Raw genomic sequence first — 14,368 nt, 5'->3', positions numbered from 1 at the left:
ACAGATTAAAACAGGGGACAAATGAAATCTCCCACCTCTAATTTCTGGTTTTACTCTCTTACCCTTGACGTCAATATATATTTAGTGATACCTGATTTTGAAGGGCCACCATCAGTCTGTCCCAGTTGTTTTTTCCTTTTGGCTTCCAACACTGGGTTTTCAAACTGAGTTTTCTGGTTAATGTGACTGTAGACAAAAGGTAGATTAAGGTATCAGAGGAAACCATCCTGCCTGCACCATCCCAAGAGACAACCCACAAATACTATTGCTTGAATGAATTCCAAACTATCAGAATCAACATGGAATGTCTTTTGTTTTTATTTCCTTTCAACTTGATTTACTTTAAAAAACAACGTGATTTCACTTGTAACCAATTGGGAGAGTATACCTTCATCCCACTCCACAAACTTCCAAGCTCATTCCTATTTATTAATTACTATCATTGCTACTTGCTTTCCTTCCCTAGAAGAACTTCACTCCAATATGTCAGCACAACCATATTATGGTCCTTCAGTGATTTAGAAATGTGCACAGCAGCCTCTAGAACTTATCTTTACTCAGTGCAATCTATATACACTGCTATGCAACTGCTTCCCTGCATTCTGCTCAGCTTGTGCCTATTCCAAATTAATACTCAGCACTTACTCAACGTAATATGTTCCATACTGTGGATCTTCTATTTTTTCCCATCCATAAGGAAGTTCTGCAATCAGAAAGAACAAAATTCTCCACTACTTTGGAAAACTACCTGCAAATATCAGCACTCTTACAAAAAAAGGACAGATGAAAAACATGAATTAAACAGAAATCACTTTTTTTTTCCCCTTTTTTTGTTTGAGACTTTTCTTCTGATGAGAAAACATTGGCTTATTCCAAGGAACCTGAAGCCCTGCACCTCTCACTCTGTTCCACTGGATCAGACTTCTATTTAACAAAACCACATCAATTTAAGTCTGTAGTAAACTTAGACCCAAATTAACCTATTTGGGAAGGAAGAACATATGAAAGGGGATAGAAAACACAAAGTCTGGTGAGATGGTAAGCAGCAGCAGATCATTAGTGACTAGAGGTGGCAGGCAGTTAAAACAGAGGTCCAATTACTTTAGCTTTACTGTTCTAGTTACCATGACCAGGGAAATTTAAATAGCTGAATAATTGACACAGCCAGGTAACCAGACATTCCGAGGGATAAAATTTCTGTGTAATCTTGTTTGAGGCTGCCCTAAGTTTGAAGGTACCAGCAATTTTCCTTGCATATGACAGCATGTTACCACTTATTAGTATCAGCATCACTCCACAGGATTTGACAAAAGACCCAGGGGGGCTATTCATTTAAACGTTGTTCATTTGGATATCCTGCATCTCTCCGTTTCAAGTGCTCTTTTTATCCTGTGGTGTGCTGCACGTATGTTTAACAAGCAGCGGTATGAGTCCATTGCTCCAGCTGGCTTCATTATGAATACATGATTGTTAGCCTGTGCAATTTAAGGAGATGACAGGCTGTTCTGAATCTGCCTCAGCTTTTGTAATGTGCGTTTGCTGAAGACTGAGCTACTTGGTGCTCCTTTTTTGGCTGACTAAATCACAGACTACATAGGAAATGGATACAGGTGTCGTCTGTGGGTCAGTCGTGAGCCTGACTTACAAGTCTTGAAACAGCAGCATGAAGAGCTGTTACCCCTACTAACACATTCAAATGTTATACCATAAAGCTTGTGATACACATTACTAGCAATAGGTATTACACTGCATCTTCATTCTGCATATATTCTAGTATTTATGGACCTTTTATCCCTGCCATGTTCCACCCACATAAAAATTTCCAGCACGATTGCTGCTGATATATCCAGCTTTCTCCTTAGCAATGATACTCACTGGAACAACATATATCATTCTCTTCTCAGGAATGCAGATACATCCATGATTCAGTCAGATTCCACGGCTCCAGGAAAAATCCATTATGGTCTTTCCCAGTCTTATGTGGACTCTCACTACCACTGAACTATGGATACTCAGCACTACACTCTATTTGCTCCAGTGGCACGTGTATCAGCAGTAAGTTTCTGTCACAGCAGTAATGGATCTCAACTAGCCCTGATAAACTCAACCATTGATCAGCCACAGTAACAAACAAGCTCTAAATATCTCACCTCCATCTTCACAATCTTCAGGAGCTTTGGCTTTCTTACAGAGCCGTGGATCGAGCCATGTTGTTGTCTTTGTGTTGTGGCTGCAGAGCAAAACAGCCCATTAAAAGAAGAGGACTTCCTCAGACTCAAGAAATTTCACTTTACCTTAAATATTTACTACCTCGGTCAAACCATAGTCATTAGATAACCTAATCCCTGCTTATGCCTCAGTCAAATGCTAAATAGAAAAGGTGACAACGATACTCAGAGGTGCCAGCATTGGAGACTCCTGAGGACAGATGTGAAACATGAGAGGAATGCTCTCCTGTGCCCCAGAAAGCTCACGTGGAAACACCATCTATTTCTACCTGAAAGCAGCAAACGCTTTTAGTTGTATAATTAACATTCAATTGGGTTTTTATTTCTTTTCACCTCAGAATTCATAATTGAGGCTATTTCACATGTGCACACATGAACTGCTTTTCTATCCTGAGCTTTAATCTATGCTGCTCATCTTTTCAAGCAGGCATTCCCAGCCAAGGAACTCATGCTGAGAAGAAAGAACACGCAAGTTCTCAGATGTCAGAGAGATTTGTCATTGTAAAAGTTCATATGATGCTATACCTTCCCTACCAACATCCAGCCAGCTTTGCATTTTATGAGATACATAACTCACATTGCAAACTGACTATGCACGTGGAGCCATAACACTTCCCTGCACAACAGCAATCAAATACGTAGCATAAATGATTAACAGTAAGGAACAAATGACAGGAAATATATAAAATTAAATATATAGGAATATAAAGTAAAAGAACAGGACAGGTCTAAGAGCATTAGGCAGCTACCCAGACTGTGGCTCTTCAGCACGTATCTTTCCTGCTGGCAGTGTTGGGCTACTCACTCGATGAAGTAGATCATGCCAGTGTCAGTGTAGGCCATCTCCCAGTTCTTGGGCAGAGGTTCCAGGGTTTCATCCCTTGACATGTAATTTCTGAAGTCCATGGAGCTGCTTGTCTGGTTGTAACTGGGAACAGGTTTCATCCAGTCAGAAGAATCTGAGTGTTTTTCTTTGTTTTCTGCAGTTGTTCAGGGAAAGCATTACTATTTGTCAGATGCTTATGCTGTTTCTCACTAAGCACCACCCTCTTAATCTGGCTATGAGAGAATGTCAAACACGTCCCTGGATGTGATGAGCATTTTTCCACTTTTTTTTTTTTTTTCCAGCTATGGACTTTGAAAAGCTGACATGAAAAAACTGAACTCTGTTCTGCCCCTGCCAAAGAGAATTAACCTCATATTATTTGTCTGAGCCTACGCTACAAAATCAGCACGGGCAGGAATGCGAGCTGACTAATTTGTTTCCCTCCTCACACAGAGAACAGCGTTTGTAATACCACCAATAAACAAATAGGAGTTCTACTATTATTCCTCAAAGCACCAACATTAAAACATAGAAAAGACCCAAACTGCCAATAAGTGAAACACACCTTTTTCATGCAAGCTACAAGGAGCAAAACCTCCTCAAAATCCCTGCTAACACTTCATGCAGGCCTCAGCTTGGTACTTCAAAGGTTATGCCTGGCATCCTCAGCCACACTATGGTGCCCCTGACTTTCACATCACCACCAGCCAGGCCACTGGGTGCTCTGTGCTGTGGCATTGCCAGCATTAAAGCTAGCAAGATTAGGTCAGGTCCGGTCAATATAAGTCTTTCTTAAACGCTCACAAACAGGATCGTCTGCAAATTCAATGTGACGGCTTCTCTCCAACATCAGTTCTTCCCCCTCGAGATGAATAACCATGACAGCAAAACGAAAAGGGCGTGCTGCCAATCTCTGAAACATCCTACTGGACACTGGTCCGGTCTCAATGCACTGTGCTTTACTCCTCTCCATAAACACTCCCTCGGGGTATTTTGCAGTTCCCTTCAGCAAAATCATCTGAACATGTTACAGTACGAGCTGGTGCTGCCCCTCAGACTGATTGTTTCACTAAAACCTCCAGCGTTTGGTAATCTGACCAAAATGAAACGATTAAATTTACAGGGCATGAATTACACTCTGCAAGGGGATTCTGTTCTATGGATAAATTTTTCCTTCCCAATCAAGCAACTGGCTGCTGCCCAGCACTACATGTTCTCTACTGAGCAGTGCATTTTATGATGCAATTGCACATCTGGCTGGGAGAACAGCTGTTTCTTTTTAAAATGCAATTTCAAAGGAGAGCAAAAACACCCGTCTGAATAGAAAACTGCTTTCAAACTTCACTAAAACTAAGGAAGCAGTTCAAGCAAGCATGAATGCTATTCGTATACTTCTTATTCATTCATAAAATACTTCAGGGAATTTCTCCCCTTGTAACCAACCTATCCCTCCGCTGCCATTAACTGCTTCCTTTTCCTCTTCTTCCTCATCTTCAGGGAGAGAACTGTCCATCCTTTGCATTTTGCTGACTGATGTGGTTCTTTTCCTCTGTGATTCGGTATCGAAATCATTGTCAAAGAGAACTTGATCCACCGGATCAGGCTGAAAGGGGCTGGGCTCTGCTGGAGGCTTCGGAGTACCATAAAAATTACCTGCCAATGAGACAGAAACCAGGATAATGAAAGCACTGATACTTGCCCAAAGCCAACTCCTCCCTTCACCCACTTGCTTTAAACAAAAGTGAGTTTGGGGTCCAGACCCTCCACTCCCACATTAAAGGTCCCTCACATCCCTGTAAAGTTCTCTCTGCCTGCTATCTAACCCCTTCAATGACAGCAAATGCTATCACATGATGGCAGCTCCAGGTCTCTAACTGCTTCCCGATGGCTCACTGCCTCCAACTAAATGTTTTTGTTTTTAATTGCAAATTCCCTTGCTTCCCATCCCTTTAGTGCATGCCTCTAAAAACAGCATTTCTGTTCCATAAAACTGGGGAAAAGAAAGAAAGAAAGAAGACCAGTGCTCCTCTCATAGGCACTCCAGCTCTAAAACACGTACTGCAGTAGTGGAGAGGCAATATGAAACCATCAAGGTGAGTAGGAAAAGTGGCACCTCCTGGATACAGAGAGCTACACTTAGACCAAGATACTGGATGTGAGCACTGGATATTAACTCCTGTTCCAACAAGCTGCACCAACATACCATCATACGTTCCACTTTCTAGCAAGGCTCCACTTTCTTCCAGTGCTTTGAACTGCTCAACAGGAATGAAATTATAGTCTACGCCGGGGACTTCCCCATCTCTGGGAGCCCTCGTAGTGCCTGGAAAAAGAGAGAAAACACAACTGTAAGGTACTAAAATCCTGCTTTCTTACCAAACGCAGCCTGCTGTCAAAATAAGTGAAAACAAGATATTTTTGAGGCTTCATACAATGATGACCTCATTCTGCTATGCAAGCAAGTGAACAATAATGTGTAAAAACTAGGCCAAGAGATCGTGTAGGAATGGTAAGTTTTGATGTGGAGGAAGGAGGAAAAAAAGCAGAATGAGGCAGTAATTAGAAAATTTTCCTTAAGCTCAGTGAACCAAAAACCTACAGTGTAGAAGCTGATGATTACATGGGCCAGGCAGGCTGGGATTCTGGGTAACTCTTTAAGAGCTATGGGATTTTGGTGCTGGTTGGACTGCGATGCTAGCAGATGCACAGAACAGAAGGGCTGGCATGACTAAAGAGACCTGTGTCCATCCAGCTCCTCCAGCTAATTAAGCCTTGCTGTGACACTCAGTTTGTCCTTGCCTTGCTCACAGACCCCCTCTGCCTCTTGCCACCATATCCTTGTGCTTTCTTAACAGCATTACCCAGCAGGTTCATCGCATCCTCTGTCACCACAACCCTATAGGTGGTGGACGGCTCATCCCTGGAAATGTTCAAGGTCAGGTTGGATGGGGCCCTGGGCAGCCTGGTTTAGTATTAAATGTGGGGGTTGGTGGTCCTGCTTATGGCAGGGGGGATGGAGCTTGGTGATCCTCAGAGTCCCTTTCAGCCCAGGCCATTCTATGTAGCCTCCCAACTACCTGTGTATGACATCCCAGAAGTCATGATATGTTCACATGATGTTTGCTTGATTGTTCTGAGGAAGATCTATGCTATTCTAACAACGATAACTTCCAAAAAACTAACTTATACTCCTGAAATACTCTGAGCTCTGAACTCCAAAGATTTTGCTGTGTTGTCAGTCTATACCAGGTCTTATTTTCACTGCAAGTTAAGATATGAAACTGTTCTAATAAAGCTCTGAACACAGCTCTTTCCAAAGGGTGGAACTACACACCATGTTAAGAGAGGAGACGTGTAAAGCCCTTGAACGAGGTGATGGTGAGTACAAGCGGATCAAATGAGGCCAACCATTACATACTTACAAGGGATGGTTCTCAAGTAGAGATTGTCTCTGATCACTTGCTGGAGTTTATGGTCTATGGAGCCCTTCTGGAACTGAAGGCTCAAGTAGTGACGCAAATCTTTGTTGATGACTTTTCCTTAAAAACAAACAAACAAAAACATTTATTGTAAGCATTGAGCCAAGAAAATAAAATGCCAACAATGGTATTTCACTCTAAAGCCTTGCTAAAGCTGGTGTAAATATGGCAAGGTGATTCTAAGCTTAACTAAGCAACAGCCCTCCAACCTCAGAACCTCCTAAGCAAGACTGAAGTATTTTGAAGTACAAAGTGTTAAAATATGAAATCTCAGATCAGAATTCAGACTCCACACAGACAGAAAGCTGCTTCCAAACACACACAGCAGTAATACCTTCCACTCCATTTACTGCCACTGCTTAGACTACCTGAGGTCAATACTTGGTCACCACGAGCCTGCACTCTTGATGCTACAAAAAGAGAATATTTGCTTTTAAAAAACCACTGTATGATAGAAGAGGGTTTTTTAGTTTGTTTTGTGGTTTTTTTTTTATACAATTATTCCTTTGCAATACTTCTGTCAGGTATCATTAGCAAATCTGCCACATCACTAGACAACCACGGCCCCTTCAGCACACAAATAAGCGAGCTCTTGTATTACTGCCTCATCCTTCTGACAGAAGGGTACAAAACAATCTTTTGTACCCTGTCATCTTCCCAGAAAGCACATTAAATAGGGTTCAGTGACCCTGATAAATTTAAGTTATGTACTACAGCAGAACACTCAGGGCTTCAGGGAAAAAGACTTTTAGTTGTTGCCTCTTAAAACCAATGCAGGAGATGGCCGGCAGCGTGTTTATACCGGTGCAGCACAATGGGAACAAGGACTGTAATATTCAATGCCTTGTTTGAAAGGAATTCAGCAACAGGTTACAAAATGAAAGGAAACTGTTGTATGAGTGATTTTAACTGGAGTCTCTGAATGGTGCTGAGACCCAGCTGCTGGAATGGGGCACCAGACCCACATCAGCCTTAACATGAAGCTCATCTGTACCCTAAAGCCCAGGTAAATGTTCCTATGTGAGATGCCAGTTAGGGGTTGAGGACACAAAGCCCCATTCACTGCTACTGACCCAACCACTGCTGCAAGGTACGTCATGCATTCTGTTATCTGTGGGTTGATGCTTTTCCCTTCTCCAACATGAAGGAGCATTGAGTCTGTGCTGAGCAGCACAGTTCTCAGCCCCTCAATGCTTCCCAGGCGCAGAACCTCGCAGTGCTCCCATGGGTGAAGTGCTCTCTGCTGTTATGACAGCAAACCCTGAGCTCAATTCCCTGCTTTGCAATCAGGCGCTTTTCTTTATGAAGCTTTGGATTCGATTCCTGCAGCATAATGAGCAAAACATGTCACGGAAAATGAAAACAAATGGTGTAATCTCCACCAAGAAGAATATTTTCCATTTCTTACCGTAAATCTCTTCATTGTTTGCAGACAAGATGGTTTCTCAACATTTAAAAATGTTTTACTACTAAAAGGGCCCATCCATCTCCCTGTCAAAGCCCAACCCACAGCGCTGCACTTGAGCAACAACTCTGCACTGATCGATAGAGGCGGATTTCCCCATGGTGGATGATTCTGGTTCTTAGCTATGCTCTGAGAGCTGCATGGAGCTACATGGCTTGGCAAGTGGGGATAACCCCAAAGGGACGTGGACCTGCAGAGCCTTTATTCACTCATCTTCCCCTCTAAAATGTAAAAGCTCATAAATGCTTCTCAATAAATACCAAAAGAAAAAGTAAAAGCAAAGCTGCTCCTAAGGATGGGCCAACGCTATGGGGTTAATGTGAACGTTACCCTCGCAGATTGGACTGTGTTCTCAGACCACGACCACAAAACTAAAAGCACAGCCTGGGGAAAATGGGAGAAAGTCAAACAAAACACTTGGCAGAGAGAAAATGAGGGAAGGTCACAGCGAGTGGCGTGCATTAAAAAGCAGGAAACTGAAAGAAGAGTGAGGATGCTCCAGGCCGCCTCTAGGGCCCGTTTCTATGCAAGAGGCAGCCACCTCCTCCTGCAGGAGCAGAGCCTGCCCAGCACACCCCAGGAGCAATAGGAAAGCTAAATGCAATGCTGCTGTGTGCTGTGGATGGCACACACAACACAGGGACCAGTCGAGAGGAATAACATCCTTTATACCGCTCAGGTTGGCTAAGATGAACAGGCACAATCCTCTTGCTTTCAGGTTTCATTTAAATTAACCACAAAGGAACTGTTTAAGAGAGGAAAAGCAGAAAGGCTTCAGCAGCACCGCAAGGCACAGAGCTGAGCTGAGGACAGACCTGGGGACAAACAGGGCAGCAGCCCTCTGCTGTCACCCCATAAACCAAGGGGTAAATCTGCACCCCAGCAGGGAATGCTGAGTACACAGCCACAAACAGCTGCTTCCTGCTACGGCGTGACTAGAATTAACCCCAACAAACCCACTGCTGAATTACCAGCACCAATATAACAGCAGTGATCCAAGTTCTGATCCATGAATCACTGCCCAGCCATCAGTGACAGCACCGTGACTGCACAGGTAGCTGTGGGCGATGCTGTGGGTGCAAGGGCTGCATGACAGCAATGCCCACAGGTGTGAACACACGCGGGCATCACACTGTGCTGGAGCTCAGTGCTGTTTCCATGCCAACAGCTGCTGAGACGATGACCTCTATATGCTAAACAGCGTTGGGAGGCATTTTTCTTTCCTCCTTTAAAATAAATACCTTGTTGTTTAACAAGAAAAGCAACTTTTCCAAGCAGAGGTTTGTTATAAGCACGTTCACTTCCCCAGCAAATGACAAGATCCATTGGTAGGGCAATGCACCCAGCATGGAAACGTACTTCAAAGTAATGGATGCTGTGGGGGATAGAAAGAGCACTGCAGACAGATGGACACCAGGCCCAGAGGATGGACAGACACCAGGCCCAGCACACAGACCCAGCTTGGCCACTGCTTGCAGCCCCATGGAGAGGAGAGAGCCATAATGCACAGCTATGGGAAGAGCATCCTGCATGAAACCAATGGACCCACAGAGCTGCTGAACTGGAGTAAACTCGCACACAAACTGCCCACTGCTCACCCTAAATCCCCTCAGCCCCTCCCCAGATTATCCAGAGGCTCAGAGGGGTTTGGTTTGGTTTTTTTTTAAGCATTAAAGAAGGAAAAAAAAAGCTCGGATTAGATCCTGCTGTGTGATTCTGGTCTTCAGTGGGGACTTCCCTGCAGTGTGACACAGCCAAGCATGTGGGGCTGTGCTCAGACAGCAGCAAGAACCACTGCATAGGGCAAGGGAGAACACCCAGCATTTAATTAAATCTTGCGTATTAATATAGAACTAACGTTAATTGGTCTCTGACTTGACTAAGCAAAAGCCATTTAAAGCAGCTTCCAGCTGCACAAACCAGGTGTGCTGCTCCAGGAAACCAAAGCCACACGTGCACAGCAACGACTCACAGGGGGTTGTAATTCAGCACGAGCACAGCAACTTCCTCCTAAAAGCATGAAACAGAATCAGGTAACGGCTCCTTAAAAAGAGCAATCAGATGCTGAGTTATTTCCTAATGCACGACCAGGAAGAAAATCAGCGGGTTCAGCTCACAACACTTAACAGCTCCTATATGCTACCCAGCAATTACAGTCAGGCTGCCACAGACAACCCATGACAAGACACTGAGTTCCCCCTTCACACCGAGCACAACGGACAAGGTGAAGAACTTGATTTTCTAGAACAAACGTGGGAGAAGAGCCAAATACGTTTTAACTATTAACTTTTGGATTTGAAATGCAAAATGGTATCTTTCACAAAGACGAATGAACAAAAACCAACAAGCCAGAAACCACAAAAAAGCAACTTGTTAGATTCTTAAAGGTCGTGAAAAGAGAGCAAAACAGACAGCTCGTATGTATGAGGAGATGCAGAATGAGAGCCCAGAGCCACCACTGCTTAAAGTGCAGGGATGGAGAAGGGGAAGAGCACAAGTGGAAGCAAGCTGGGATGTTTGGGAACACAGATGGGGCATGAAAGCAGGTCCAGCAACTCAGAACCACGCTCTAAAGAGCAAATATTTAAAATACATACGTTAAATTCCTCAGTTGGAGGCCTTACAAAAGCTTTGAAGAACTTTGCTAAAGCCTCCTGTGATGTGAATTTCGCTTTACTAAAGGTCTGCAGGGAATAAATGGTTTGACTGAAGACAAGGAGAGCACGGATTGCTTTATAACTGAACCCTGAAGAGCTATGCAAATGGATGCGTTTACAGGACTGGTTTTACACATCCCCACCAAACGCCCCAAGGCTGGGGAGCAACAGGACAGACTGGCCAGGCTGGGATGCACCAGCATTGCATAGAGGAAGGCAGCAAAACCTATGTGTGAACATCCAGCTACAACAGCAAACCTCGCTTCTTTGAGCTGTAAAGAAATAGGGGTGAAGAGCATTTGATGGTGACCTGCTGAGAGGATGCTGCTGGCGTCAATCTGCTTCCAAGAGAATTGAATTAAGGATCTCTCGTGGAGATGTGTCGTTAAAGATATTCTGCAAACCCAATCTAATGTACAGGGGATGTCACACTGACCGAGTTGCCTTCGCATGACAGATGCAGAACAACGCACAGCACAATTTACATGGTTTTGTATGGAAGAAAAGCTCAAAGCAGTTCAAAGTCACAGCAGCCCGTGAAAGCAGACCCGTTTACCACTTGAAAGCTGAGAAAATATTAAAAGGTTTATGCTGCAAGGCTTATTTAATTGCAGTTTGTTGCACTCTGTCCAATGAAATCCTGCTAATACACTTGTATTTACAGAAGTTGTGGTGCAGATAAGCCTTCCCGTCTTAACAAATCATTTATCACAGCATTCAAAACACCAAACGTTTGGTTTACGGTATAGAAATAAAAGAAAAAACCAGTTTATCCAGATTGAAGCAAAGTTGCCACAAAGCTTATGATCCTACAACCCTGGTAGTGCCTGCATGTAGCCAAAGCTCTCCTTCACACAGCCCACCTCAGCAGCATCACGCACAGAAAACAGCAGGAAATGGGAGCTCTAACACAGCTAAATACTGAAACTGAGGGCTGGGAAGGATGAGAGGTGAAGTGTGAGCAGCAGGAGCTGGGCTCTGTCCTTTGGTTTTATTTTTGGTGGTGTGGAAACAGCAAAACACGCTGCACCAGGAGCCTCCATCTGTGGGCATCCACTGTGAGGTTCCTCATCCACTACCAGCAAAAGTGTTTTGCTCAGTGCAGAAGGAAGCAAGAAAAGACTGGCAGAAAATAGATGGCATTTCCAGGATTCTTTCAGTGCCATTTGGTTGGCGTATGAAAATAACACTTGTTACCCAACTAACAATTCCCTCAGTTTGCAAACAGATGTGTCACAGTTGACAATGTTGGAAGCAAGGAATGAGGACCCAGCAGTGTGGATCCGAAAGGTTTTGCAATAGGAAGATTCTGCTTCTATCTATCGAGTGCTGCCCTAAGACCCAAAGGGGCCAAGGGAAGGATGGGGGGATACCAACCTCAGCTTCACTTTGTCCTATGTGATGCAATGGTAGCACAGCCTGAGACATTGCCTGCCTGCAGCATAAAGGGTTTTCAAAGGGAAAATCCTATGAGCAAAGAAGTTGAAACTTTCAGATGCCAAGCTTCCAATGTAATATTATCAGATATAATTACAGCAATACATTGCACGCACACAAAAATCCATTAACTGTGGAAATAGAAGGAGAATCACAACGGGGAAGGGGTTTCTCTGATAACGCCAAGTATTTGAGCGCAGCTATTATTAAAGAGGAGAATGGCAGAGCACAAAGAGCTCTACAGCTGTTTCTGATATAAGATCAGACACTGAAGGAGATACGAGGAGAACTCAAATGATTCCAAGTAATGAATGGGTTTCAAACAAAACGCAAACATAACCGTTTCCTTCAGCTCAACAGTGGGAAATGCAAAAGAACTTTCCGCAAGAGAACGGTTTGACCTTTTGTATAACATATGGTGACTTTCTTGTCTTTGATTCGCTGTTTTCCTCAGGAAAACACACAGAGAAGATCAACAATCCTATGCATATTTATCGAGGTTTGCTATATTCTCAAGAAACATTTTGCTGCTCTGTTTGTCTCAAGATGCCTCCCCACACTTCAATGGGACACTGTATCACATGTAGCCCATAGGAAAGATGGAGCAATTCACAACCTCCTGCACGTACCACAAGTCACAAGCATTTAAACAGTGAGAGGATGGGGGAGCCACCTTCGAGGTCCTGCTCTTATGCACCAGATGAAGCTGGAGCTGCAGCTCAGCAGGACAACCACCGTTCCCTATGGCTACTGCAAGTGCTGCCGTGTCCTATTTCTAGCAGCCCCCACAATATTCCATCTGCCAGAATGGCACATGGCTACCAGCTCAAGTCGTGCTCACACTGATGATGAAGAACTCGGACTAACTCCTCCATCATTGCCAGGCTCAATGCAGACATGGGTATCTATAAAGCACAGTGAATGCAGCTTGGACAGCTTGAAAGACCTCACCAAACAAAACTTAAGACTTGCAAGACCAAACCTTGCTGCTGAAAGCAAAGCAGAAATGCAAAGCAGGAGAGCAAGCAGGTTCCTGCCATCGTCGCAGGAGATTAAGCCAAGCCCCATTAGCAGGACAGGACACAACGTGATCTGCTGTGCTGCTCACACTGCTCACATGCACCCAAAGCCCATGCAACTGAATGCTGAAGGGTCAAAAACTGTCCAGAACCTTACAGACCTCAGGGCTGTTCTAAGAATAGCACGGATGGCTTTATTAAGGCTTCCTAATTATGTGCTCCGTCTCTTGCTGAGTTTTAATCAGCGTGCAAACGAGCGCACCTGCGGGGGCTGTCTGGTAGGAGCAATGCTGGCGCTGCTGCAGAGCTGCACACAGACATCACAGCTATGAAATCAGAATCCCCCATAGCTGCTAAGGTTATAATAATACATAAAACGTTTAATCTGCTCGTCATTGAGGAGATACAGAGCTGGAACAGTGCAAAACAAAGGCAAGCAATGCAAACAATGAGGCAGATTTCTGCAGGGTAACTACAGCTTGTTCTTCCAAATTTATAGACAATCTTCCATTCATTCCCTTGCATTTCCAACGTGGGGTCTCGGTACGTTCACAGCAGATATAATGATTTATTGAGATTTGAAACAAACCGATTTGCTCCAGGAGGCACAATTAACATACACAGATGAACACAACTGCTCTGATATTAATAATTCCCTATTGTAATCTGCAGCTATCGTGTCTGTGCAGTTACCAACACTTAGCAAGCATTCCTTCAACAGCCCCATCTGACAAAGGGTCCCCAATGGAGGACTTGCACTGGTTTTGCCCTGGGCAAACATGGTCTGCCCTGGTGTCTGCCCTAACGTAGCATCACATTTCACGTACTGACATATGGATAACACACCGTATCTTATTGCTCAAGCAGCGTGAAGTTCTATAGAATGACACACATTTCAGTCACATCCCCAAAGAAAAATGTCCTTGCAGCTGCTCTGTGTTACACAAGCCATTTAATCTGTTTGGGACTTGGCATTACTTCCCCAGCAGAAGGGTACGTGTTCACATGCCAAGACCTTCTTTTTCTTTTTTTTTTGGAATGCAGTGATTAGAACTTATTCAAATACTACACGGGCTTATTTTTAGCCTGCTTTTCATAGGAAGCAAGGCACGCAATTACACTCTGCATAATTTCTAGGCCCACTAACCTATTTCGGGCTGGAGTTGGGCAGAGCAGCAGTTTGACAGTGACATTGTGCTTGTGTTCTCATGAGATGTGGGAAGCCCCGTCTGCAAGGAACCTCCTGGATCAGCACAA

At 44.1% G+C, this 14,368-nt stretch overlaps 1 protein-coding gene across 7 annotated transcripts in view; it reads right to left on the bottom strand.

Moving 5' to 3' along the window:
- MAGI3 (membrane associated guanylate kinase, WW and PDZ domain containing 3) overlaps nt 1-14,368 on the bottom strand; it is a 47,119-nt gene that overhangs the window by 14,481 nt on the left and 18,270 nt on the right. For all 7 annotated transcript variants that reach the window (XR_001559574.3, XM_085527141.1, XM_015885236.3 and 4 more), the window contains 7 exons: nt 6,477-6,593; nt 5,258-5,377; nt 4,498-4,707; nt 3,034-3,208; nt 2,151-2,230; nt 646-703; nt 92-186 (listed from right to left, as the gene is read on the bottom strand). Coding sequence is in view for 6 of the 7 variants with exons in the window: in XM_085527141.1 (XP_085383267.1) it covers nt 92-186; nt 646-703; nt 2,151-2,230; nt 3,034-3,208; nt 4,498-4,707; nt 5,258-5,377; nt 6,477-6,593 (855 nt within the window). In the remaining variant the exon portion in view is untranslated. The remainder of the gene's footprint in view (nt 1-91; nt 187-645; nt 704-2,150; nt 2,231-3,033; nt 3,209-4,497; nt 4,708-5,257; nt 5,378-6,476; nt 6,594-14,368) is intronic.

Source organism: Coturnix japonica, chromosome 38 (genome assembly GCF_054131305.1).
Source record: "Coturnix japonica strain WE chromosome 38, WE-NBRP24, whole genome shotgun sequence".
NCBI classification, from domain to species: domain Eukaryota; kingdom Metazoa; phylum Chordata; class Aves; order Galliformes; family Phasianidae; genus Coturnix; species Coturnix japonica.
This window is presented reverse-complemented; position numbering and strand designations above follow the sequence as displayed.